The following is a 27,544-nucleotide window of genomic DNA, read 5'->3' as shown; positions in this document are numbered from 1 at the left end:
AACTCCACAAATGTCTGATTGTCAAGCTTACAACAGCCTCTGAAGCACTGTCTATAGGCTTCTGGGACACTTCACAGCACTACATGGAAGCGCCTATCCCATCCCGCCTGGACTGATTACAAGAAAGCCTGTGACTCAGTGCCGCACACATGGATACTGGAATGCCTGAAACTATCCAACATCAACAGGGAACTAAGAACCTTCCTGGGAAACTCAGTGCACTGTGGAGGACAACTCTGGAAGCAGGCCAGCCACAGCCGAATACCTGCAGAGGTTGAGACAGGTCCTGAACAGTCAGCTGAATGGCAAGAATAAATCCAGGCCATTAACATGTATGCCCTACCAGTAATCAGATACCCGGCTGGTATAACATCGTGGCCACCGGAAGAGATGCAAGCTAACGATATCAAGACAAGGAGACTCCTGACAATACACCGAGGGGTTCACCCTAAGTCCAGCATCGTGAGGCTGTACACCAAGCAAAGTGAGGGAGGCCGAGGACTGTTGAGTGTCAAAGCCACCATCCAGGAGCAAACATCATCCCTCCAAGAATATATCCAGAAAATGGCCCTCAGTGACAACCTGCTCAGTGAATGCCTCAGACAAGTGAAACCCAGTGAGAAAGAGGAGCCAGAGGTGGGATCATGGAAAGACAAACCTGGACACGGCATGTACCACCAACAAATTGAAGAAGTAATTTTTACTTTGATTTATCAAAAACGTATCTACGACGTCCGGCACTAACGGAGAGCTTGAAGTAAAAATGGGTTGCCTCTGGATAGCTGGCCATTAGGAGGATTTGTAACTCAGAAGTGTCCATTACTGGCATACATTATTAATGTCTTTCATCACGCTGACGGGGCACTTCACCCCATTTCAACACGGATAGTTTCTTGGGGTGTGAGAGGAAATAAAACTGCTTATGTGTATCCAACCTCCAGAAATTTCAACAAATCGTAGGTGCAATTTACCATAACGTCAACGTTTCCTAAGGAGACTGAAGAGGAGATGATAGACTACAACAGAGTCCGTATATTGGACAGATGACAGCATCACTCGTCCACATTTCAACATCCTGAAACTGTTTTTGTTAGCTCAGCTGGACTGGAGGTCTTACAATTCAACAGTTGTGGGGCGATGGAAGAGATAATGACCCACAAGATGGATGGCAATATTAATACATGTCAAGCTCGGGCAATGGTTGCTCCTGTGTCGCTGTTGGTCATGTCCCTGTCAGTTTAACGGTTATGTGCTCATTCCAGCTTCCTATTGGCTGAGCTGCTGCATCAACACAAGCCCTGCCCCTCCCGTATGCAGGTGGCATGAGATGGAACGGTGGCGCCTGAGGGAACTCAGGCATTTATCAAATCAGTGTCCTTGAATTTGATGGACAAAGGGTGATAAATATATCACCCAAGCCCAGTCTGCCTGTGGCAGTCCACGTGTGAATACGTAGGATATCTGTGATGGCCATGACAAGGATGGATGACTCGGGAAGTGAAAATATAAATTTAACATGGTCTTTTCTCCAAAATCCATTTGAGAGGAGAACATTAGTGGAAAAACTGGAAATAAAGCAGCAAAACCCAGACTCCTTTCCTTCTCTAACTGAGGAATACGCCACGTCTGTGCAGCAGCATGCACTCCATAAAGAGAAAGAGAACATTTGGACAGGGAGAACCACAGCAGTTGGCTTCAGAGGTGAGGTGCTACATAAAAGTCCTGTTGACAAGACACCCAGTTGTGTTTTTACCTTTTCTTTTCTTTTTTTTTTTTGATATGTAAAATTATTATATGCTATATTTCTCTGTCTGCCGTCCTCAGTTCTTGTGCAATAAAAGTTACACATTTCACATTGGCTTTTATTATGCTATATTCTACTCACTGTGCACCTACTGAGGAAGGCAGACACTGATCTCATTTTGTCAGAAAATACTGATGACATTATTTGTTATGGTAAGGTTTACTATGTGTACTTACTACTTACCTTTTTTTTTTTAATGATTATTTATGTGTTATGTCTGGTATGTAGAACCATTCTGAGACATGCCAAAGAGCAGCTCCCATTTGCCAAGCACCTCATCAGAGCTACATTGAAAGTTGTTTGTGCAACACGCTGTACAGTTCCTGGATTCAGCATCAGAAGCTACCATGAAGGCCTCCCATGTTGAAGCAAGACCAGCTAACAACAGAGTTAGGCCTCATCTAAGAAAATGAGTTCAGGGCCTGCAGTGGTGCACTGACTCTGTTCCAGTTTTTCATGGAGAACAGGCTTCACTGAGACTGCAAGCAAGCCTTCTCAAGATTCTCATCCGCACACCCAACAGCAGAATCAGAAAGATTCTTCTCAACTTTAAAGAGAATCAAAAGTTTAATTTTATTTTCTGGATTATTCAATAAATTGTTGAAATGATCAGAACTGTTACATAATGTATATTTTTTAAATCTGTTAATTGAAAAATCAGTTAATTGTTGCAGTTCTGACCACATTAGTAACATTTAGCTTTATTAAAATTTACTGCACAGTAGGCCTATTTATCTTTTCCAGTATCAATTTCTTCATATACTTAAAACATAATACTTGTTGATTTTCTGCCAATGCACCGTTTTATGTGCTCAGCTGTATATAAAATAGCAAAACTCTATAGTAAGTTAAGTGATTTGTTGGCCAAATTGTGGTTGTGAAATATGTTGGGGGTTTTTTGTGTGTGCAAATATTAATATTGCCATTAAATAGTTGCTTCAGAGAGCACTGATATCCTACTGTTTCTGTTCAGTTGTACCGGGATGGTTATTAAACTGACTTGATATGGCACAGACATACCTAAATTATCTTTCACCACTGCATTGCTTTTTGTTCGTAATTAAAAAATAGGCCTAATGGATTTATAGTAAACCAATGTGTTTTTTTAAGGATATGTGTTTTCATTGCACATTGTTAAGGGTGACATTTTCTTTGTTTTCTTTTTTGCTTTCAATGTTTTGACCATGTGTCACCCCCACTCAAGGTGCTTTAACACTGACCTACCGTCGGCATGCAGCCGGTCCCACGGTGTCGGCCATACGCGTCTATTTCGGGACGCCCGGTTGAGGCGTACCTTCCTGTCGGGCCCCATAAATGACATTTTTAACAAGTTGCTGAAAGTTATCGGTCGCGGCCGCGAGCCTCCGTGCGCGCCGCCGCTCCTCGGTGCGCTCGAGGCGGAGGGCGTGGCCGCGGTGGTGACGTCCCGTGTTTATGTCGGAGCGGAGCCGCAGCCGTCAACAACCGGACAGACCTTCAAAACCGTGGAGCGCAAACGGTGAGTTACCGGGCGCTCCTCCGTCGGTGTTTCTGTCGCGGGTGACACGACGGGCGTGTTTGAAATGGATGTCATTTCGTGTTTTCGTGCTCGCGGCTGCGGATCGCTGCTCGCATCTCGATGCTAGCGTTAGCTCGCAGCTAGCCGACTGAAGGCTGCTCGACGGAGCCGCAGGTCGTCGTTTCTTCTCCGGCCGTGTAAAGTCAGCAGCTCCAGCTCGCCTGGACTCTGTGATCAGACGATCATATCTCCCAGGTTTTAGATCCACGTTGATATTATCTGCCGCTGTTGCGTTCGGTCCTTTTCCCCCCCTGTGCTTTGACAGCCAGTTCACAGTGGTAAACATTATTTACTGCTTCCTGCTGTTGTGCTGACTGACTTTAATTAAGAAGCAACCGCTTAATAACCCCAGGCATCCGCTTTTACTTAACTTAATTAAACTAAAGTTATACTACTAGACATTTCACGAGCTACTTTCTGAAATCTTAGTCATAAAAATATAACTGATTAATTAAGGAATCAGTAATTTACAGCTCCAGCTCCACTATAGAGGCTACTTGATTTGCTTCATTTCATAACATGGACATTTTGAAGACAAGTTTTTTTTTTTTTTTTAATTTAAACTACTAAATTGACAACCGGTGTAACTTTTTCCTGACGTTTTATCCAATTTGTTCAACTCAGTTTTAACAATGTAATGCCAAATACCACATCAAAAGACACTTTTATACAGAGAGAACCCCAACAATTCCACATGAGCAAGCATAAGCCATGATGGAAAGGAAAAACTACTTTTTGACAAGAAGAAACCTTTACCTTTTGGAGGATTAAAAGATAGGACATTCAAACAGGTTGTGGGGAGGGATTCAAACTATGGTTCGGGAAGAGGGGCAGGTTGTGAATTGTCCCATTGCTTTCAACTTCCACTGCTTGATGAATGTCTTTCCAGTGAGCCATAGTGTCACCTGCCCGGGTGCCATGGTCCTCTGTCACACATGAGCTCTACTATGTGGTACATCATGCAAAGCATTCAGAGTAAATACTCCCTGTCTGAGCGGCTCATCCGCACCATCGCAGCCATCCGCTCTTTCCCACACGACAATGTGGAGGATCTGATCCGGAAGGTATGTCGGCCGATCTTCCCTCCACACCTGATATGAATGGTGGTCTTCCCGTGGCCTCAGTCATGTTGGTTCTGTTCTGCGTGTGTCAGGGAGCTGATGTGAACCGGATGCATGGCACTCTCAAACCCCTGCACTGCGCCTGCATGGTGGCCGATGCCGACTGTGTGGAGCTCCTGCTGGAGAAGGGTGCAGAGGTATGTTATCCATGGATCAAACACACTCTGAGCCCTTTTTTTGTCAGGTTTTATCAGAGGGATTGTAACGTTTACCTACAATAGATTGTTCCCTTCTGTCACTAAATGTTGAGCAACATATTTACTGACGTGCAGTCCGACCCAAGTGAGTAGACACTTTTTTTTTACCACAGTGACGAACACAGTTCAGAAACAGCTTATCTTTTCATGAATTGTCGGCAATGTTTGTAAATGAATTACTGATAAAGATTTGTATTTCAAGTTTTTTACAATGTGGGACTTAACAATTGAATTTTGAGTTGAGCATATTTTAAACAAATTGGAAAAATATTGATTTAGAGTTACACTTTACAGTCTGTTTGTACTTGAAGCTGCACAGGCTGTAGAAAGTGAACTTGGAGTTGTCTTCACAGCCACCCTGTAGTTTTGCTCTGGTCACGGCAGTTTAATTATAGCCTGAGCTCTCAGAGGCTGGAAGTACTCACGTCGATGACACCGTCTCTAACAGACAATATTTACTGTATGTAGCCAAGTACTTCACCTGCAGTTAACAGAGGGTTATCTACACAGCTGATAAATGTCACGATCGATATTTAATGTCAAATTAAAGCACAAACAAAGAGAGTTTATTGGTTTTGGACTGATGAAGCTTCACAACAACAAGTTTCCTCCACCATGTTTGTGTTTACGAGGCCAGAGAAGTTATTTTGCATCAAACGTGTTTCATGTGCAGATTTTTCTCATCAGTAAGAAAGTGGTCAAAATAAGTATCGTATTTCTTCATCAGGTGAACGCCTTGGATGGCTATAACCGCACAGCACTGCACTATGCAGCCGAGAAGGACGAGAGCTGTGTGGAGCTGCTGCTGGAGTACGGGGCCCAGCCAAACGCTTTGGACGGCAACAAGGACACTCCTCTTCACTGGGCCGCCTTCAAAGACAACCCGGAGTGTGTGAGGGCCCTGCTGGAGAGCGGGGCTTGTCCCAATGCCCGGGACTACAACAATGACACGCCTCTGAGCTGGGCGGCCATGAAGGGCAACCTGGAGAGCGTCAAAGTGCTGCTGGACTATGGAGCCCAGGTCCACGTGACCAACCTGAAGGGCCAGACGCCCATCTCCCGGCTGGTGGCCCTGTTGGCGCGGGGCCTGGGCACCGAGCAGGAGGAGGAGTGCCTGGATCTGCTGTGCCGAGCGGCGGGGAGGTTCGAGATCCGCCGGGCTGACGGCACCCTCCCCAGGGAGCTGAGTAAAGATCCCCAGCTGCTGGCGCGGCTAACCAACATGGTGGCCCAGGCTCCCACGCTGCGCTCTCTGGCGCGATGCGCCGTCCGGCAGAGCCTCGGAGTGCAGTTCCTCCCCACCGCTGTGAAAGAGCTGCCTTTACCAGAGACGATTAAAGACTACCTTCTGCTGAGAGACTGATGACAGAAACATTTTGACTTTCTCAGACGTCACCAGCTGATTATTAGACAGCCCATCACACCACATTCATCTTAAAAGAACCACTCAGTTATGGGAAAGTCTCCAAGAGAGGCACATGGAAATGGTCTGTGAGTGAAATGATCCAGTCATTGTGTAACATCTGAAGGAGTCCTGTTGGAAGTAGAGAATGATGCGATTGCTCTTTGTGATTGTCTGCAGCAGGACGTTATCCTCAGCCCGCCTCGCAGACCAGCAGATCTGATTTGTCTTCATCATAGGAACGAACAGAGATGAGACGGCTGTGTCCAGCCATCCAGCGCAGCCACTTTTCATGTGTATTATCTGGTTTTCATTCGCTTTAATCACAGTTAATGTGTCTTTGAATTATATCATGTAAGCAATGAGTTGTTAGTTTGCCCACAGAGGACTTAGTGCTTCTCTGTTCCATTAGAGCAAAACACAGCGTTTATAAATTTAGTGTTAACGTTCGTTGTATGAAGCTGTTCAGTAGTTTTGTCAGAGGAAACAGGTCCTGACGCAATGTTGAGGCACAAATGTGTAAAAATAGCTCATGTGATAGAGCTGTTTGTTTAGAAGCAACAGGGAGTTTATAAATATTAACATTTGGCTCACTTTTTTCTTTTACACATGAAACTCCTCAAACTCTTAATTTTATGGGAAATGCTGATGAGCGTCATGTCGACACATCTGTCAGCATGTTGGGTTTAGTGTTTCTTATTATTTGAGGTGCAGTTCTAGTTGCCAAGAAGGAATAAGTTGTTTTTTTCTTTTTATATACGTACATAATTATTAGTATTATTAGGACTTCTTGATGTTTCCAGTCTTAACTTGGAATCTTTACGACTTCAAGGGTGCTCACTGGTCCAACATTTTGCAGGTTATGTTTGGCTTCATGATAAAGTCTAAATGTTAGAAGTGTGAAATGACACAGCGTTTCAGTTTTTCTCTGAGAAAGATCCACTAAACTTGTATAATATGAGGTGGTTTGTGTAAAATCAGACCATTTCTGCGCTTGATTTCTGTTTGCCTGTTTTGCAGCTGTGTTTAAAAAAAAAAAAAGAAGAAAAGATTCAGCTGACTTCTGAGATCATGTCTTGTGTTTTTCTTTGTGAAGACACTGCAAGTAAATGCTTTCATTTTTCAATCATTTTTGTTACTTTCTTTTATGCTGAAAAAGATGTTAACTAAGACATACAGGAACTGTGTGTTTTAGCTGGATTTAATAAATCTTACAGTCACATTGTTCACATTATCAGAGTTTGTTAGCTCTCTTTACAATGCAAATGCATGTACACTTGTAGGAAAACCATGAGTGCATCTAAAAACAACTCATGGTTTCAAAACCAAAATCAGCCATAATTAATTCTTTATAACTGCACTTAACACGTTCTACTAAACCTGTTACCGCCACATAAAAAATGATCAATATGGATAATTCAGAGTCACAGATTCACCTCAAATGCATGCTTTTGCACTGTGGGAGGAGCACAGATTACCTTTAGACAACAAACACAAGCACAGGCAAGAGCGCCATTACCTACCTACACCAGTGTGCAGTGTTGCAACAATAACGTCTGATGCACATTTACTCCAATGCAAGCAAGCCTCCTTTTTTATGTATTGGTTGATGTGAGATTAAAGGTGTGTACTTTATAATTTTACCTGACGTCCTTCCATTGAATTGATCTGAATATTGATTGACATGAAAGAATAAACCCAGTGTGATAGAACTGTCATAGAGAGTTTATTCACACTTTAAAGAATTAATTGTTGAGGCATAAAATGCACCACGAGAATAAAGATTTTGAACATTTTCACTAGTGTGGAATGTCGTTGATTTTAATAAACCCGTTCGATCACAGTTGAACTGCTCTGATTAGAGTGAATCAGTCATGACAATGAGAGCTCTAGAAGAGAGCATTCTGAATTTTTTCACCTGCTTTCAGTATCCATTATGTTATTTCAAAAACTAAGGGGAAAAAATAGCATGTGGAAAAAAATATGCTATGAAATTCTTTTGCAGCACGTTGTCTTCTATTGAAAATACCCTGAACATATTTTTAGCACGTTCAATTCTCAAAAATTCCATTGGGGGTCCCCCTTGCCTTGTCTCTAAATGACATGGTCACTGTCTCCTGATTGGGGATTTCACCAGCTGTGAACATGAGTACTTGAAGAAAAAGTTCACACTGAGAAAAACAAGATATGACGGTACAGAGACTTTAAATGAAAAAAATAAAATAAAATAAAACAGGAAGTATGGCATGATGACTTGTTATAAAAGATACAGACTGGCTATAATGAATAAAGCCTGTATGACCTTGTATATTATATGAAACATTGTCAAACCTTTCCCTAGTTAGTCAGTCACTAACAGCGTTGTTACCCTAACAACCCTAATCAATATAAATCATCTAAATCGCTGGCTGCAATGTTTGACTATGTCATGCATTCAGTTGCATTTTACTGTCAGTAGGTATTGCGTATTGCTTCTATTGCCAAACACACCAATAAAATAAAACAGACTTTATTAATCTCACAGTGCAGAAATTGCAAGAGGCTCATAGAACACACAGGACACAGGAGGGTGCAAAAAGTAATGAAAGTTGCAAATAAAGAACAAGTGATAGTAATAGAGCTTGTGTTGTTTATAACAAAAGTAAAATGAGTTAGAGATTCCTTCCACCTTCATCATGACCATTATTTGAATCTATGACCTTCCTTCAGTAAGGCATGAGTGCTAACTACTGCACCAATCATATTTATGAACAAACACTGAGGTAGAAATAATTTCTTCTTCTTCACCAGCTATTTTTGCTCTGCCAGATCAGTTTGTGATTCATACTGAAGTGAGTAAATAAAATATCATGGAAATTAAATAGCCATGTTTGTCTTTAGAGGAATATTTAGTTTCTGGTAAAAAAAAACATCAGCACATCTTTACATTCACTACGATAGGGTCACCAAATATCACCAAATACCCCGTGTCTTTTGGGACCATATATAATTTTCTGAAAACCTGTTAGATCCACATGTCTTAGACACATCCTATCGCGAGATCTCCGCAGCTCTCGCGATAACTTGATCTCGAGGGGAGTGTCAAATTCCAAGAGAGCGGAGAGGAGAGGGGAGCCACGGAGAGGGGCGCAAGGGTGAGTTTGTAAACACTTTAATAACCTTTAAATTCACCACACGTACGTCGACTACACATCGCCGGGAGTCAGCGGGTCTCGCCTGGTCCCGTTTCGGTGTTTGTGTGCGTTAAATCCTCGCGTCTGTTTGCTTGTCAAACTGTTGAAGCTTCATTCGGACCCCGAGTCTCGTTTTTGCACTCAAGTGTCACTGCGCTAACCAACTAAGTGCTCGCTTTGATTCCACTTTTCTCATCTTTCGCCCTCGGATATTTGATAAAGCACACTCCTTCGCCCCGGGGGTTGTTACACGGTAGTTGTAGCGTGTCTGTTGTCATCCCGTACAGCGTTAATAACACTGTTATTGCCCACTTTGTGAATGTGCGTTCGGCCCGTCGTTAACGCTAGCCACCGCGGCTAGCCGTTAGTTTTGCATGCAGGCAAAAAGTTGATTTCGGGGTGTATTTTTGACCAATAAGATCCACTCTGCCGGAGTTACTGACAGGGTCCAGAGCTGTGCGGGCTGGAGCCGAGGATGACTGACGTCCTTCGAGCCAATGGCTGGGGAGAATAGGCGGTCTTGTTACGGGAAAAGGCCGGGCTATGGCTGGAGTTAATGGAGGCTAAAAAAGACAAACCTTCTCAAGCCAGCCAGCGTTGTCTGGAAGAAGGAACTGAACTTTTTCTTTGGGAATTGACTTTCACGCCGACCCCCTTTTTGCATGCTTGATTCCCAGCCAAAATGTGTTCTTGACAACTTGTTGTTAGGGGAGGTTTGCAAGAAGATCCTCAAAAGAAGCCAACGTCCCCAAGTTGTAATGATATCCATACTATTGCAATGTGAACTGTTGAACGCCCCACGATCCGCATCCCCATGCATGTCAACACCTTCATTAGGAATGTAGGTCATGTTTTTGGCAGAGTTGTATTCATTCCATCACATACTGAAGCGCTACACCAGGAAAAACTGCAGTGTGTTGTGTCCAACAGCCTGGCCCAGTCAGTCTCTGCAGACTCACATGTGAAGCTGCATGCAAAACCAAAGGCAGCTTCGGTGAACTGATGCAAATTTACAAAATGCATTTATAAATCAAAAGTTAGATTTAGTTTATTACTGCTTTGTTAGTTCATGATTTGATTTGCAATGACGGTATGAGGCCCCATTTACACGACACCATTTCAAATGTACACATCGATTTTGCATTTCTGTTTCAGAAATATTTCACATGTGCACAGCAGAGAAGCCACACACACATGCACCAAAAACAATACACTGTAAACATTAAATGAGAGAACACACAGACATTTGTATGGACAGACGACCAAGTTGCATTGCTATTATGGACTCTATATATGACTCTAAACTATAACTCCACTAAGTCCCAGACGAACATGGAGTGGGAGTCATGCCACTCTGGAGGCTGCCCATCATTGTTATTGTCCATCTACTTGCACATGAGCAAAATAAGTATTTATTATGGCCCTGTTGCTTACTCACAGTTGCATCGTTTCCACCAACAAGGAGACAGTCCGAGTGTTTTCAGAATGTTCTATTTTTGCCCATGGACATGATGATAGAGTCGTAGTGGTTTTCAAAAAGTTGCGTTTTCAATGACTTTGAGCACCAAACCTCCAGAATGTAATGGACGTTTTGCATTTTCACTTGAAAAGATGGGGCCTGAATGAATAGGAGGCACACCAGAGGCCACCCTGGTCTCCTCCTACCATGGCCTTCTTCTTTTGAATTTGCTCTGATAGACCTCAAACCTCGAGGCTTGTTACAGTTGCCCAGCACGTCTGCAATAGGCACAGTGTTTCTGATATAATTTTAGAAAACAGCCCTAGGTGCATCGTGCATTGTCTGCTAGCTCGGCTTGGTTTTAGCTTTTCGGCCTTGTTAGTTATGCAGACGTGGATATAGGATTTCATTTGTTCCATTTGCTAAATCTTGTGTTCACTTTGCTTACATAAATTGGCTGCTGCACACACCCGTCCACAACCTAGATCTCAGGTCTCAATAGCTCACCTGTAATCCAGTATTATTTAACTCGCCGACTGCTCATGGTGTTGCTTTCTTTTTTTGTTTCTCTCTCTATTTCTCCGTTTCTCTCTCTCTCTCTCTCTCTCTCTCTCTCTCTCTCTCTCTCTCTCTCTCTCTCTCTCTCTCTCCCCCCCAACCCCTCCTTTGCTCCTTTTTTCTTTTTGTGGGGTCTCCCGTACCCTCTGGCAATATAAGCCTCAGATTCCACAGTCAGGGTTGCAGTGAGAGCTATTAATACAGTTTGTTTAGTCAGTTTCCTAGCAGGCTGCATCAAACACTGGATGGCTGTGGCTGATTATAGCTGGGACTTGTTCCCCTACACCTGCTGAGTCGGAGAAATCCAAGTTAACGGTGGGACTTTGGCTATGGCTCAATGAGAGGAACAGGAATTAATACACTTTTAGAGTTTCTATGTTTCTATGTTCTATGTTTTTATGTCACCTTGGAGGAAAAAAGGTGACAAAAAGTTTGTTATCAGAAACTGTTTTGAAAAGGGATGATGCTTATCAGGATTGATTCAACAGGCTGATGCATGTGTTGTCTGCATGAAGCAGACATTTTACAATATGCAGTAAAACGTCACTCTGTTTGTTGTGTAAGTGCTCTCACTGCTTAATTGCAGTGATTCACTTCTGACAATCAAAACCATAAAAAATACCAGCTCCATTTCACTCCACACACATTTAAATCTTGCACTAATATTACTGATTAAGCTGCAGCATTTTAACATATTCCTCAAGATAAATAGTTTTACCACAGAGACAAGCGACAGTTTCTGAGGAGAAGCTTTTAACACATCTGTTTTAATCAGGTTAGGATATTAGTTGGGTAAGCTATGAAAACAAATGAAATTTTCCACCCCTGTCATCACAAATTTATTGTGGACTTTCCACAAAAAAACAAACCCCACTTTTCATGTAGCTGCCAGTCTGCCAAGTTAATGTCTAGCATGTCTTAGGTAAGATGTAAACCCAGAAATGTGTTCCCACTCCCCACGCCAGATGTGTCCGTTTCCCCACTCGGTCCACACCCTCGGTATAACGAGCTCGATGGAGGATCTCGTTTGCAGACACATCTCTGTCCAAATACACTCAGTGGATTGGGAGCACTTTGCGAGGAAGCTGGCACTGACTTGTTGCCTTTCTCCAGTGCATGGGAGGTCTGCAAAAAAAAAAAAAAATATCTGATCGCTCTGCTTTGTGCATTCTCTGATCTGTGCTTTCTCCTGCAAATCTAATGCAGATAAGTTTCCTCCATTAAGACATGGTGCTGAGAGACGCAATAGTCGGGCCTGTTACAGGCTCAGCGTCATGGGAGAGCGTCGTATTCCAGCGCAATGCTTCAGTAATCATGTGTTGGCTCAGGGGCAGCTGTCCTCAGCAGAGGGGAGATGGAGGAAAATATACTGACTTCAACATTGGGAAAACTTTCAGACATTTATGCCTCGCCAAAATAATGAATAATCTGTCCCACTCAATAATCTTAGACGACATACTGAACCCATGTAGTAGGTACTACAGAGGTTATTGCGGTCAGTGCTCTGGTAATATTGCTGTAATTAACATTTTTAATTCACATTGCTTTCCAGTTTCTGGAAGAAGTGCATGTTTTAAGCTTTTAGAGCAACGTCAACTTGATTAAACTTGATTAAACATGATTAAACGAGTTGTACGCACTAGATAAACAGAACAAAAGTACCCGGGCTGCCATAGCAAATCATGATTTTTAAGCCTAAAGTTTGAGAGCTGAATGAAAGAATATGACGGACTGGTAAATAATTCATGTCAGATGACATTCTTGCTCATATTGGTGTGGACTTGTGAGAGGAACCGTATTCAGCAATGTATATGGCATACTTAATGTCTCAGAGGCTTTTATTCATCCAGTCGTTTGTAGTTGTATACATCACAAAGTCCTTGATGGATCTTTGTAGTTGCTGTACTGTCAGTGGGATAATGTTGTGTAATAGCTGCCAGACATCAGTTTGGGCCAGCTGGGAGTGTTGAAACATTAATGTCCATCCCCTGATTTAACTTTAATGAGTCATTTTTCTAGATTTCCCGCTGTGAGGCCGGTTCAGCTGTGCAGGGCTGCACTTTGTTAGAGGTGGGGATGGAGGCTGGTCTCGAGCAGGTTTGCTCTGTCACAAGCAAATTTGGAGAAACTAAACAGAAGCATGTGCGTGAATAATTCTTGGCAATAGCTTTTTCTGCAAAGGAAAGAAATGTGTTGTTTAGAGTTGTGCTGAATAATTCAAGTGTTTCAAGGGAATTCACTTTTCCAGATTGTGCTGTTGTTATTTTCCTCGTTTTTTTGTGTGTTTTTTTTTGCAGTTCGCCTATTTCTGCAATCTGTCATTTTACAAACAATGCATCAGAAAATGGAATTAGGGAAATAATACTTGATACAAGCTGTAAAATGCAATGCTTCCATTTGCATGCACATTATAAATCTGATTATTATCCCATTTCTGTAGATTATTCAAGTGATAATGAGATTGCATTTCTCCTCAGTATCCAATATCTCCAATATCTACACGCACGCACCCCCCTTTATCTGATGTGCTTTGTTCTTTCACATCTGTGCATGTGTGAAACAAATAATAGAAAACAGAAGTGACGATGTGACGACAAACTACAGAAATAATGTGCAGCTGCAGAAGGTTGACTAAGAACCATGTCTGGAGTCAAGAGGGAGTGAATTTCATGTTATAGGAGGTGAAAATCCTCGAAACAGCCAAGCTGAGACTGTAACCTTATTGAACTACCGTAGACAAGGCCTGATGTTTGAAAAGTCATGGGGAGTTTGATATACTTGATATACGAAGAAGAAAAAAATGCTATAATTCATTTGAACACGTGTGTACTGTTATCTCGTTTCTGGATCACATAGAGCCCTGTCAGATACGGGGGGTTTAGTCCCAGGAGGATATGGACTCAGAGAGCCTATTCTGGTTTCTGGGAAGTGAATAACAATAGTCAATTTGACAGCATCTTAATAATCTTAATAGGCGAAGCCTCTGGTGCGCCATAAAGTGTGTCCTGACATGACCTTTAGATAGCCCCTTATAAATATATAAAAATGATGTAGAAATAATTCTCGGCTTTCAAATATAATAGTTAAGTTGTGGCATTTTATGAAGTTATTCGGCTGTTACATCAGAGTCGGATAACGGTTGAAGACCTGAGCCTGAGAGACAATGTCACACACCCTTTATTAGCGTTGTTCTATGAAAGCACCAGTTCTCATTCTGAAAGTGTCAAACCCTCACTGGTATTCACGTGATGAGTGTTCTGACTAGAGCTGAAGTTTGGCGACTGTACCTCTGTGCTGGGAAAAAAAAAAAAAAAAAAAGAACCAAGAAAAGGTAAAGTACACTTTGAGGTCAGTCTAAATGTGTTTGTTCTTGGGATTCATGTCAGAGTTGTTAGAAAGTCAACTTGAGTGAAACCGAAACAGCTGAATCAGAGAGCCTGGGACACTGGACGAGGGGCGCAAGAAGGGGAAAGGTTGCAAGGTGCCGGAGAGGTGAGGAGAGGGAGTGGTAACGAGAGAAGGAGGGACTGGAAACGAGACACAGGGAGACGGAGAGGGAGACGTCTTTGTGTAAACCGCCGTGCTCTCCTGTTAGCAGCTCCTCATTGGCCAGCCAGAAGCCCCCCTGTGTGAAGGAAGTATCACCAGGGAAACTTCTTCTCGCTGCCTCTGTGCATGTTTTCCTTCTTGCCAGGGTTATTTTTAAATAGCGTTCGGCTTCCTGCTCAGACTGAAGACTACAAGCCACAGCATCCCTGTTTTGTTATTTTCTTGGATTTCACAAATCGAGAAACGCTGCAGCAATGTTCTCCTCCTCTCCTCTCCCACAGTTACATTGCAAGCTCTTTGCAAAAATGGGGGACGACCGACCTTTTGTGTGCAACGCTCCCGGCTGCGGACAGGTAAGACCGCTCTCTCATTGTCCAGGTGTGTGGTAGTGTTTGCTTTCCAGATGTTCACAACGGCTACTTATTAAGTATTTCACTTCCTAAAAACCCATCCAGACAAAAGTACACAGATACTATGTTTGATCTGAGCACAGGTTAGTTTCTCATGTACGACAGAAGTTGAGCCTTTGTGTTGTCAGAACGAGCGTACCGGCTTTGATTTATGCAACACCCACAGTGAACATCACAGCAATAACGCTCTTGCCATCACGCTGTCTTGTGAGACGACGACGCCGTCTCCTTCAGCAATGACTCACTGGAAGCTCCGGTGAGTAATCAGAGCGCAGTTATTGTTTCAACCTGCCACTGCTGACTTGTAGTGCCTGCAGACACAGGTTTGAGCCGCAGCAGTGACTCAGCTGAGTGCCAATAGAGCCCTCACATGCCAGTTACGTGGTGTATTGTCGGGGGTTTGGCTCCATATCACAGAAACTCAGATGAAGGTATTGGGGGGGAAGAAGAAAGAAAAAAAAAAAAGCACGTTCTCAGTTTGATGATTGTTCAACTCAGGAAATTTTGTGTCTGATGTTTTTACTCATTTAGCCGTCTGCTTGCGGTGAGAGCGATAGATGATCTGTGTTGTTGGTATCTGGAAGGAGAAAGTGAAACGTTGAGGATTCAAAAGCCATCCTCCTGTTGTGCGTGTGGTCGGAGCAGCAGTCATGTAAAGTGGTTAAACATGAATGGTAAATAAAAAATGATTTATTATGAATGCTGCCACGGGACCTCTCTTTTGCTGCGTCGTGTTTCCTCTGTGTAAACAGCCAACATGCTTCGTTTGTGAATGTCGTTATTAATTCAGTAAGAGTTGGAGCAACAGGAGGAAGGTTTTCAGGCCGACGGGATGACTGTGCGGGTCGACAGCTGTGCGCTCTCCTCAGCTCTGTTTGAGAGGCAAACTGTTGTATAAACAGCTCTGGGATTGTTGTGTGGTGCGAGATGTTTGCCTAAGAAGTTTGTCTCTAAAAACTTGCTCATAATTCTACAGTGGGATCCAGAGAAAAACACATTTTGATGTTTGCTCTACAGCGTTTGAATGAAACGGAAACCCTTGAATGTGTTGTCACTGTTTCAAGTTGACATGCCACACATTATTCATCCACTCTGACACTGACTTAACAATATACGCCAACAATTTACTCTATGAATTGAGCAATCCAATAGTGGCTATCGGCATTTCTACTGGCATTTATGTTATTTCTTTTTATAGAAATAACACAAATTCACACCATGTCAGAACACTGGTAAAAGGCGCAGGTTTGTTCCTGTGAGCGACCCCTTTTTACAGGAACACACAGGTTGGAATGCTGTCACTGTGCCCGCCGCTGAACAGGGCATTTGTTCAAATCTAATTCTGGCAGACGTTGCTAAAATGTGTTTATTTTCATAATCAAGACAGTTGATTGGGCTTTTCAGTACATCTCTACGTCAATACATCTGTGTCACGACCCGAACCCAGACCTACAACATGAAGTCCAACACTGATTTAAAGTCTAGACCAGGGGTGACAAATATGAGGCCTGTGGGCCACAACTGGCCTGCAAGAGGCTCCAATCTGACCCGACAAGCCGTCAAGCAAATTGTTAAAAATGCTGTCAGGGTGAGTTAGTAAAAACATGCATGATCCAACAGCTGTAAGAAAAGGTTTGTGGACATTTCACTGCATTTTGCACCAGAAGGTTTCATTAAAATTGGCTTCATGTTGAAAATGTGATTTATTTATTTATTTATTTTTTTTTAATATTTGTCCGGTTTTGTTTTATTTTCATCGCACCCACTGTGCCACAATAACGAAAAACTTTGTGCTCTATGTGGCCCCTGCACTGAAATGTGTTTGACCCCAGCGATACAGTAATATCACCTTGCTAATCTTTAATAGCGTATATTTACATGAATATGCCGAAACGGCTCTTTACGGCTTTACAAGCAACAGTTGTGTACCGGGAAAGTCTGAATCATGCCCACAATAGAACCAGGATGACTGACGCCTGGCGTTGCTCTGGGTTTTCCTCTTACAAGTTCACAACAACAACAGCAGCAGCCCCCCCGTCATGGGACGGACAGTATTTATTGCGTAGAGAGGCGTAATCCTAGCCGCCATTATCTCATATGGGAAGATTAGTTGGAGATAGTTTCCTCCACCGGAGCGAGCCGCCCTGTCCAGAGCAGAGAGACAGATGAGACGCGTGGTTGTATTGGTGATGCTGCCTGGTACGGCTAAAAATAAGAACCCCCCGACACTTGACTGTGTTTCCACTTCACTCTCACGACTGCACTCGCAACTGCAGCGCGGCGCCCTAAAATAGGCTGCAGTGAATGGTGAACAGGCTGGAGCCAGAGCTGGGATTATTCCTCCCCCGTCTCTCAAGTGAATCACCTCGCCACTTCTCAAAAGATGAGCTCCGCGTCTTGGGAAGACGGATGCTCGCGCTCTCCTCCATGTGCCAAACTTCCTGAAACTCCCCGCTGTGGTTAGCTGACAGCCGCCAGCAGAAACCGGTGAACATCAGAGTTTACAGGGACACAGAATACAGTATCCATATGTTTTTACGCACCGAGTGTCACGGCACAGAGTGACAGTGGCGTTTGCAGCGTCTATTTTGATTTGCCAGCTCATGGGGTATTTGTGTACTTCCATGCCAGCAGTTATTTACACTTCTCCATCAAATTGGTAAATTCTCATCCTCCGCTCTTGCTGTTATCTTTTTATCTCTGACTTTGTTACTCAGAGCAGTTTTAGCTGTAGTTTTCAGAATATCCTTACAGGAAGCACAGGGGACAAACTTTGTTTTCAAAGATGTTCGCATGAACACATTTTGATGTGCAAGTGTTTTCATTAACTACTTTTACATTCTTACACTCTTCAGTCAGTCTGATTTAATTTGAGAGATCAGATTATCTTTTTTACATGATGACTGAAGTGTAAGTGTATAGTTTGATTTAGTCAGCCGATCAATTCCCAAATGCTTTGCACTGAATCCCGCTGATTGTGACAAACCTGATGGATTATCAAGCTTGTTGAGTTTCTTTAGAAACCACAACACCGCAGAGACATTGTCCGTGTTCAGAGTCTGGATTGTGTTTCCTCTTCCATCAATCTATTGTCAGTTTTCATGTGTTAATGTCACAAAAAGCACCCAAACCTCCATTCTGACATACACAGACTCTGATCGGAGCAACAACAGTCTCACACTCTTCTTCTGATTGAATCATAACTTCATTTGGATGGGGCCAATCTAGTCAGGTAGAAGTGTTTACATGATTTGATTCTAATCGGATTATTGAGATTACTTGTGGTCTGGATAACCACAGCTATTGATTCAGTTATTCAGTTCTGCTGTGTTAACTGTGCATATGAAGTGAAGATGTTCTCCTGGACGAAATGCAGCATCCTTTTTTTTTAATTTATAGTCTGAAAGAGTTTGCATTAAGCCAGCTTTGATGGCAGTGTCAATACATTTTTTTCTGACTTTTTGTGATGAACTGGATGCAGTCCCTCAGTTTTCCCCTGGAAATATGTCACTCTAAAGTAGGAGCTCTGAACATCGGAGATAAATAGATACCAGCATTGATATAGACTTTTCTGTGCTGTAATGACATGTCAGTCATGACAGTATGATATATGATCATATGATCCTTTAAGTTCTCTTCTTTTTTTAGAAATATATGGTTGGTGTGCAGATATTTGAGCCCACTTCCTGTGGCTATACTGAGCTTGATACAGGTCTGTTCAGACACCTCAGTGACTGCTTTCTTTGTGGCTCCCCAACAATCGTTACTCTATAGGCTGCATGTGTGGGGCTACGTCTTCAGGAGATTATCTACCTGTGATTACCGCAATCTGATATCTGGGTCAGAGTAATGTAGGCTGCCTCTGCGGGTCACCAGGACACAGTTACAATAACCTGTGGGCTTATTCATGTGACGTTTTCATCTTTTCCCTTTTTTCTTTATGTTCGCTTGTGCAGAGGTTTACCAACGAGGACCACCTGGCAGTACACAAACACAAGCATGAGATGACACTGAAGTTCGGACCAACCAGAACCGACTCTGTTATTATTGCAGGTAGTGTTTGGTTCTGTTACATGTCGTCTCCCCATCATCCTGACATAGCTTTCCGTTCCATCCTGCCTCGCCATCAGCGTGTTCCCACACCAAAACACGAGATTCGTTTCTAAATTCAATGCTATGTGTGAATCAGGTGTGATAGTGTTGCTTTGAATAGTTATCTGTGCTCATTGCCGTTCCTTCTTTTTTTTTTTTTTTTTTCCAGACCAGACACCTACTCCCACTCGTTTCCTGAAAAACTGTGAGGAGGTCGGTCTCTTTAATGAGCTGGCCAGCTCCTTTGAACAGGACGACGATGAAAAGAGGGCCAAGAACTCGGTAAGAAAAGCTTGCAGTTGAAAGTTTTCTTTCATTTCTTTTACATATGCGTGACTCTATTAACTCACGGAATTTTCATTAAAATACCCCGAAGTTGAGAGGAACTCCTTTTTACTTCCTTCTTCTCTTGCCTAAAAACTATTGGTGTCATCAAAAATGAGCTCAAAATTCCCGCTCCTTTAAAATTAGTCTTGTGTCATAATTTCAGGTACTACCATATATTTCAACATCGTTTTATTGGCATTGGCTGGATGCTGTGAAAGCTGTTTTTGTGAAGTGATGCAGTTATGTGACAAAGATCCTCTTCTGTAATCCGTTGGTATGAACATATTCTCTTTCTCTCTCCGATCTCAGCACCCTGCTGCCAACTCTGTGGCGTTAGACATGACTCTGCAGACGCCGTCGGACGTGAAAGTGAAAGAGGAGGCTCCCGTGGAGGTGGACTCTTCACCGCCGGACAGCCCCGACTCCGTCTCCGAGACGTCAGACAGCAACAGAGAGCCGCTGGTGAAAGCAAAGGTAGGACGTAACTGGAATCGGCATAATACGACTTGTGGAGACTATTTTAACCGCTTTAACAAAATGACGAATCTCCCAGGACACGCCACCCAGGAACTCGGCTCCGACTCCCACCATCGTGCGTCCGGGTTCTCTCCCACTACATTTGGGTTTCGATGCGCTTCAGCCCACGATGCCGTCTCCCACCTCAGTCATCACACAAGCGCCGCCTTCAAATCGTACTTTAGGGTAAGTTTCACCGATTTCAGCTGATCTCTTCTGCCTCTTAAAGCACTAATATTATATAGCCTTTTAGCGATTTCACAGAGGTTGCTGAAGAGGATGCTGCTTTTGTCAGTTCCATAATATTGAAGTGTTGAAATATCTCTTGTGCAGTTCACCAACCAGCCATTACCCCATGATGATGCTGCCCTCCGGGCAGGCGGTGCCGGTGCTCCCCGGTCCCGTGCAGATGCCTTCTGTCATTAATGTGAGACACTCAACGCCTAATCCAACCTCAGAGCTGTGAAGCTGGTCCAGCTTACGCCCGTATGTATTTGTGTATCGTCTGTGCGACTGCAGCTGGCCCGACCCGTGTGCATGGTACCCAACATTCCCGGGATCCCTGGTCCTCCTCTGGGAGGCAGCAGCAGCGGCTCGAACTCCCCCTCCGGCTACAGCATCCACTCAGAGGCCAAGATGGTCAGCGCCAGATTAGCTCTCTATTTTTATTCTCCTTTATCTGTTCTTTTTGTCTCCATCTTTCCCCTGCAGCCTTCCCTCGACTGGCTTAGTTTGCTCATCATATGACTTCTTCCTGCAGTTACTTGTTTATTTAACCGTTACAGCTCATTCCGTTCTAAATTTATGAAACTGCAAAGCGCACACAGGCAGCTATACATAGAGCCCATGTTTCAGGCGTGTCTCAGATACAACTTATTGTGGTCTTTGTTTATGGTTTTGAAACGTGTAAATTGATCATAAATGGACAATAGCTCTGCTGTCATGGGATTGTGGAAGGGAACACACATGGTTGCTTCTGTACTAACTGATCATCGTCAGAAGACACAAAATCCTGTTGCTCTTGGGACACAGTAAAATGATTATTGCGCACTGGATCACAGAGCAACATCATCTTTTACTTCGTTTTACTACACTGTCTGGGTTGTGTGTTATGATTTCCGGGCCTCTTATCGATACGTCTCATATGTTTGACCCTGTGTAGCGTTTGAAGGCGGCGCTGTCACAGCAGAGCCCGTCGGGACACGGCATAGGGGTCATGGCCATGGGCAGCAGCCCCATGGTGCCCCAGAAGGCCGAGCAGAACCAGCTGCTGGTCCAGCATCCAGACGCTCCGTCACCTGCACAACCTCAGGTACCGGCTAAACTTTAATGGGATCAGCAATGAACGGGAAACACACACCGACTAAGTTTTAATGCATAAAATATAAAGTGATTCAGTTCCCTAAACCTGTGATTTGTTCTAGTGTGTTGATGACTGTGAGATGTGCCGGCTAAAATAATCAAACTCTGACTCATACTTCCTCTTGTCTTTCTTCCACTGTCCTTGCCCGTCTGTGGGTTAACTCCCGCCCTCTCATCTCTCCTCTCCCTCCAGGTATCGCCGGCACAGCCCACGGGTGGGCGTCGGCGGCGGACGGCAGACGACGACCCCGACGAGCGAAGGCAGCGCTTCCTGGAGAGAAACCGGGCCGCGGCGTCACGCTGCAGACAGAAACGCAAACTGTGGGTCAGCTCCCTGGAGAAGAAGGCCGAGGAGCTCAGCACTTTGAACGTCTCGCTGTCGGTGAGTGGGCCGGGAGTGGGCGGGCGGCCGGGGTGGGGGGCCCAACGCCGGGCGGGCACACGTGACTCTGCCTTCCAAGTAGTTGAGGAAGATCGAAAGGTAGCGTTAAGATAGGAAAAGTTGGAGACTTTTTTTTTTAGCCACTGAACAAAGCTTACTCTGTATCGGTAAGATTTACATGTGACCCTTTCTGTCCTAAAATAAACTAATTAGATTAAAAAAACTGCCTGCAAACTACAGTATATATGCATCTTCCTGCAGATCAATGAGATGTAGAGCAGGGGTGTCAAACATATGCCCCGTGGGCACAAACTGGCCTCCGTGAGGCTCCAGTTCGGCCGAGAAAAATACATGTGTAAGAATTGTAATGAAACCATTGGCTTTTTAAGGCTTTTTTTCTTTTCTTTTTCTTTTTCTTTTTTTAGAGTAACGGACATAAACACTGAGACTCAGGCTAGCTGCCTCATTGCTAGCAGACTAGCGTTAGCCTCACAGCCATGCTGTCAGGGTGAGTTTTTAAAAACAGTTATAGAGGCTTTATTGACATTTCACTGAATTTTGCACCAGAAAGTATCTTTAAAATTTTACTTTATGTTGAGATTGCAGTAATTTCCTGTATTAATTATGAAACATTTTGCAAAAAAATACAGAAAGAAAATTATTCCTTTAGCTACAGCTCGATTTAAACTTCTAAAGTGTGAAAGGCTCGTTTTCCCTTCAGAAAACTCACTTCTCTGCATATGAAGCACATGTTAGGTGCGGTGCACTCCAGCGCAGAGACCAGGGAGCTGCTGGGGGTCAAAGGTCTTGCTTGGGGAAACACATGAGTAACCTGATAACCGGATTCTAACCTGTGAACTTCTACGGGCTCGCCTCTCGAGCGTCACCACTGTCTCTCATTATGTCACAAAAAGGCATTCCATCAAAAACCCTGCTCCCTCATAATCCAGCACAGTAATCCCTCCAGACTGGTGATACGATACTTCTCTACGTAACCTGGTGTGATTTGACGTGTCGTTGGTTTTCCACTCTGTCAGAATGAAGTCTCTCTGTTGAGGAATGAGGTGGCTCATTTGAAGCAGCTGCTGCTGGCCCACAAGGACTGTCCTGTGACCACCCTCCAAAAGAAGACCGCCTACTTAGGTGAGCCTCGTACTGTTGTGTTTCACGACAGAAAACTCCACTCGGGCTCATATTGAAAACCTCATCACTGCAGCTGACCTGACACACACGCTGTCTGCGGAGCTGCATATGTCTGATCTCTTGACATATGTGGGCCAGAAGTCACGGCTTGACACAAGTGGTGAGTTCACGAGTGGAAGGTCACGACTAGTGCAGACATGTGTGACACCAGAGGAGCCAGACGACAGCGAGGAGCCAAAAACGGCCTGAGAGGACTTGGATGAAGTCGTTTACTTGCTCACTTTCTTCTCCATCTGATCGTCCGGTTTACATAAACCCCTGAATTTTAAAGTGACATCTGGTCTTATGAGCACCAAATCGCACCTAGACCATTCTTTGTATTACCTCCGCCTTTTTTTTTTTTGTCTTAAAACTTGAAAGCCATGAGCACAAAGCTCCACTGAGGGAAGTGACCAGATGATCTGTTTACATGGACTCTGACCGCACCATGACTGCAATTTCATTCCGATAGAGCCGATCCAATCAGATAGGAGTGTTTACATGATTTTAATGGTATTACTGGCGAGTCATGAAATACTGAAAGTAAACAAACAGGTAGAAGCATTTGCATTTTTTTAAATCACATAAACACACATTTACCTGCTAATCAGAGGTTTCAGTTTCCAGGATATTTGAAGAAGTCCGCTACATTTGACACACTGTAGACTTCGAACACACACTCAAGCTCTATTCCTGTTTCAGTGCGACTTCCATTTCCATGTTTCTCTGTTGTTAAAATGGATACGCCTGATTTAGTTTAGGCTTGTTTACACAACGACATTTTCAGGCAAAAGTGCAAATCTTTTGTTGCGTTTTGGTGTCTGTTTCCATGACGGCGTTGCTCGGATTCGTGGAAAATGTACGGTTTTTGAAAGCGACTTCCAACATGGTAATGTTTGGAAAATGCTCCGTCTCCATGGAAACTGAAGGAAGCTGGATAATGTTTTAAGTTTGTGAGCTGGTTTGAACTTTTGACAGGACTCCAGTCACACATTAAGCCGTGACCGCTCAGTGTAAACCGTCATCACACCCTGCGTGTGTAAAAGCCCCATTAGCTGACCAAACGTTCTGAGCTTTGCACTGTGGAAAAAATTCCTTCCAGGTAAAAAGTTAAAAAGTTGTGCCAGTGAAATAACAGATGCGCGCTTGTTTTTGTTTTCCTTGTGTGTAGCTGCAGAGGAGAGCATGAAAGACACCTCGGAGCCGACAGGTTCCCCCGCCCCGGTGATTCAGCACAGCTCTCTGGCCCCCAGCCCCTCGGCGGGCCACAACGGCCTGAGCTCCAGGGCGGCGGCCGAGGCCATGGCCATGTCGGTGCTGGCGGGGATGGGCCAGCAGCAGAGGGCCGAGAGCGGAGCCTCTCACATCATCATGGCTGCACAGTCCCAATCCGCCGCCAGATGATGAGCGTTCCCGCCGTGGCCCAGACTTGGCTCCTCACACAGGGGGTAGAAAAGACTCCCACCTGCCACCCAGCCAATCTTCAAGTCTGATTTTCACTCCCTCCCTCCCTCCCTGTTTTTTCCCCTTGCTGATTTTTCTGCCCCCCCCCACCAACCCCCCGTGGAGCCATCATGCTGTGGCCTGGAGCTCAGCAGCAGCCTTCTGGGAATGGACTGAGACTTTTGAGAGCTTCCTGTTCACTTTGCCATAGACTACAGGGGCTGGACTCCAGTAACACCCTCCCCCGACCCTCCGTGCCTCCCTGCTCATCTCTTCCAACCCTTCAACTCTTCACCGGACTGCAGGACTACATCATTCACACTGCCACCATTTACCCCAAACACCGACCGTCACGGTTCCAACACAGATGTCGATCAAATCGCATATTATTAGGAAACGAACAGGGTCTCAGCAGGGAAAAGTGCCTTGTGCTGTTCGACTTCTTATCCACACACACACACACACACACACACACACACACACACACACACACTCACACAGCACCCTGCACTGCACGCACCTCTGCGGCTCCAAAGATGCAGTAAAAGTGTCTAGGAATTGGTGAATTACCAAGACCTTTAGCAAGTGACGTCAACATGGACCCAAATACCTGACCTCATGCCCCCCCTCCTGGTAAAGTGTATTAACTGTGTGTGTGATTGTATATTTATGTACATCAGAACATAGCAGTTTGCCTACTCCTGATCTGATGCATTATTAGCTAGATTGTTAGCATGTGACTTTTTCTAATAGGGTGTTATGTTGTTGATACAGAATGTGCAGCTATATATATATATGTTTTGTTTTTTTAAAAAAAACTAATTGGCACATCCTCTGAGACTAGATTGGAAGTATGTTGGGTTGTGAGTTCAAATCTGTTTGTTCGAGCAGTTGCTTTTATGACCTGAAGGGAATTTTAACCTATGTCATCTTTCATAGTTCTCCCCACCCAGGGAAAAAAAAAAAAAAACATAAAAATGTTGTTCTGTCAGGTGGATTTCCTTGGAATCAAGAATTCTTTCTCGTGTGTGTGTGGGGGCCCTGGACTGGCTGTACCTGTCACCTTCACACTTCTCAGGATGGTTGCACATCCTTGCTGCTGGTTGGAAGTGCGATGAACCCCTCAGCATCTCTGCTCTTTACCAAACCTAAACGAAGCCATAATGACTAAGAAACAGGTCTACCGATCTCCAAAGACCACCTGGTACTTGTCGTATTGCAGGAAGTAAACAGGCCGACTGTTACTTTTCGCGTATTTCATGGACGCCACCTTTGGTTTGTCACTGCTTGCCACTTGCACTCGCACGCAGTCTTACAACCCGACGTCACATCATATTTGCCTTAAGTTCACACTGGTGCCTCTGATCCCCTCAACCTGAACACACACACACACACACACACACACACACACACACACACACACACACACAAACACACACACTTATACACAGATTAGAACAGGAGGAAAAAGACACTCGGATTAAACGATGAAGCCTTTAAAAGGATTTCAATATATGGTTTGCAGGATAAATTGATGCGGTTCTTTTCTGTCATCTGCTGGAGAGACAAAGAAAAGACATTGTCAGTGCTGAAAGCTTTAAAGGGCAGAAAGAGAAAAGACATCTTGTGGCTGTTCTCGAAACAAACGCAGACTCAAGCGGTTTGACTTTGTCGTGTTTTCCTTTTTATATATATATATATTTCTGTCCCTCTCTGTGACCGTTCACACACAGGATATCTGTCCGCCAACACACGGACGCGTCTTTATGCACTAAAGTAATGCAAGTTTATTGTCGCTTTATATTTCTGTTCATTTTAAGTTTTTCAGATTTTTTTTTTTTTTTTAAATAATGGTTTTCTTCTACCTGTACTGTATACCTGAATGGGAATATGCTCAGCAACTTTAAAGCCTTTGACTGAACTCTGTTATCCCACAGTCCCCGTGGCAAACCCGGCATTTTTACCCGACATGCTGGCGCTATACCCGGCCGGCAGTCCCGTATAGACGATTGTTCGTGTGAAAGGAAAACTCAAACTATATTTAGCTTTCATGTTTTGTTTTGTTTCTTTGTTTTTTTTTTCGTGTTAAGTCGTATCATCGGCTTCTCTTCTGTCCTTTCTCGTCTTCCTCCGACCCTCTGTTGTAACTCTTCTGATTGTTCTGAATATAGAGACTAATTCACTTAACAAAAAGACTTTTTTTTTTGTAGCAGTTCAAAAAAGATAAAGAAGTAATTTCTTTCCCGCTGAATTTGATGTTTCGACTTTCCTTGTCTAACTTATTTTATTTTATTTTTTTAAATTGGTCAAAAATAACAGCATTCACCACAGTCTTCGGCCCGGTAACTTTAGAACGGCCGTGAAAAGGAGCAACTACATTAAAAAAAAAAAAAAAAAAAAAAATCAACAATGTGAAGGTTGCTCTTTGTGTATTAGTGGTTTTTTTTTCACACTCCCGTTGTTGAATTGATGTTTTCAGAAGTTTTCCTTTTATTGTACATATCTGTACTATATGAATATATTTACTTTTCCATGCATGTCCAAGTGGAATACCATGAACACTTACAGTGCTGCAGTTTTAATTAAAGAAACTACATCTTAATGAACACCCTGCTGCTTTGTCTGTGTTTTCCTCAACATTTCAAGCACACTTTGCTTTCCGATATTAGGCATGCTTCCGAGGAGCCTCAGTATTCACAGAAATCCTTCACTCTTTTCACTCGACGGTACAGAAGCTGAACTCTTTGGAATTCAGGAAATGCAGAAAGTGAGAGCAGCCTGCAATTATGCAGTTATATTCAGTTTGCTTTGAAGCTTGTTTTTATTGTAGGACATTGTCTGTCATGAGGAAAACAGGATTGTAGCTTTCTTTAAGTGGCCCTTAATTGCAGAGTGAGCAGCTGGTTTGGTTATATTTATTCTTTATTACAGTTACAGGGTGATTTTCAGTTGAAGGTAAAAGTAAAGAGTTTTATTTTAAACATCTTTTCATGTAAAAACTTTGTGGGG

General features: G+C 43.6%; 2 protein-coding genes across 3 annotated transcripts; both read left to right on the top strand.

Moving 5' to 3' along the window:
* The first annotated feature begins 3,176 nt into the window (after positions 1-3,176).
* Positions 3,177-7,877, top strand: asb8 (ankyrin repeat and SOCS box containing 8). The gene is made up of 4 exons (XM_030119593.1): positions 3,177-3,302; positions 4,252-4,426; positions 4,516-4,620; positions 5,408-7,877. The coding sequence occupies exons 2-4, from the start codon at positions 4,298-4,300 to the stop codon at positions 6,041-6,043; spliced, it is 870 nt and encodes a 289-aa protein (XP_029975453.1). The 5' UTR covers positions 3,177-3,302; positions 4,252-4,297; the 3' UTR covers positions 6,044-7,877.
* A 1,290-nt stretch (positions 7,878-9,167) lies between these two features.
* On the top strand, positions 9,168-27,003 carry atf7a (activating transcription factor 7a). Of its 2 annotated transcripts, XM_030119300.1 has the most exons (12): positions 9,168-9,216; positions 15,103-15,174; positions 19,188-19,284; positions 19,493-19,605; positions 19,960-20,124; positions 20,204-20,352; positions 20,500-20,593; positions 20,686-20,805; positions 21,329-21,478; positions 21,722-21,910; positions 22,948-23,053; positions 24,264-27,003. In XM_030119300.1, the coding sequence occupies exons 2-12, from the start codon at positions 15,127-15,129 to the stop codon at positions 24,494-24,496; spliced, it is 1,464 nt and encodes a 487-aa protein (XP_029975160.1). In that variant the 5' UTR covers positions 9,168-9,216; positions 15,103-15,126; the 3' UTR covers positions 24,497-27,003. The 2 variants fall into 2 exon arrangements, with proteins under 2 accessions (XP_029975160.1, XP_029975159.1); XM_030119299.1 differs by lacking the exon at positions 9,168-9,216 and having other exon boundaries at positions 13,649-15,174.
* Positions 27,004-27,544: the final 541 nt, after the last annotated feature.

Source organism: Salarias fasciatus, chromosome 20, assembly GCF_902148845.1.
Source record: "Salarias fasciatus chromosome 20, fSalaFa1.1, whole genome shotgun sequence".
Lineage (NCBI taxonomy): Eukaryota > Metazoa > Chordata > Actinopteri > Blenniiformes > Blenniidae > Salarias > Salarias fasciatus.
Note: the sequence above shows the minus strand (reverse complement) of the source record. Positions and strands in the feature narration are given on the sequence as shown.

Coding starts and splice junctions, on each gene's coding strand:
- asb8 (XM_030119593.1), top strand. CDS start 4,298: ATGAGCTCTACTATGTGGTACATCATGCAAAGCATTCAGAGTAAATAC. Junction 4,427..4,515: donor TGGAGGATCTGATCCGGAAG/GTATGTCGGCCG, acceptor TGCGTGTGTCAG/GGAGCTGATGTGAACCGGAT. Junction 4,621..5,407: donor TGCTGGAGAAGGGTGCAGAG/GTATGTTATCCA, acceptor TTTCTTCATCAG/GTGAACGCCTTGGATGGCTA.
- atf7a (XM_030119299.1), top strand. CDS start 15,076: ATGTTCTCCTCCTCTCCTCTCCCACAGTTACATTGCAAGCTCTTTGCA. Junction 15,175..19,187: donor ACGCTCCCGGCTGCGGACAG/GTAAGACCGCTC, acceptor TCGCTTGTGCAG/AGGTTTACCAACGAGGACCA. Junction 19,606..19,959: donor AAAAGAGGGCCAAGAACTCG/GTAAGAAAAGCT, acceptor CTCCGATCTCAG/CACCCTGCTGCCAACTCTGT.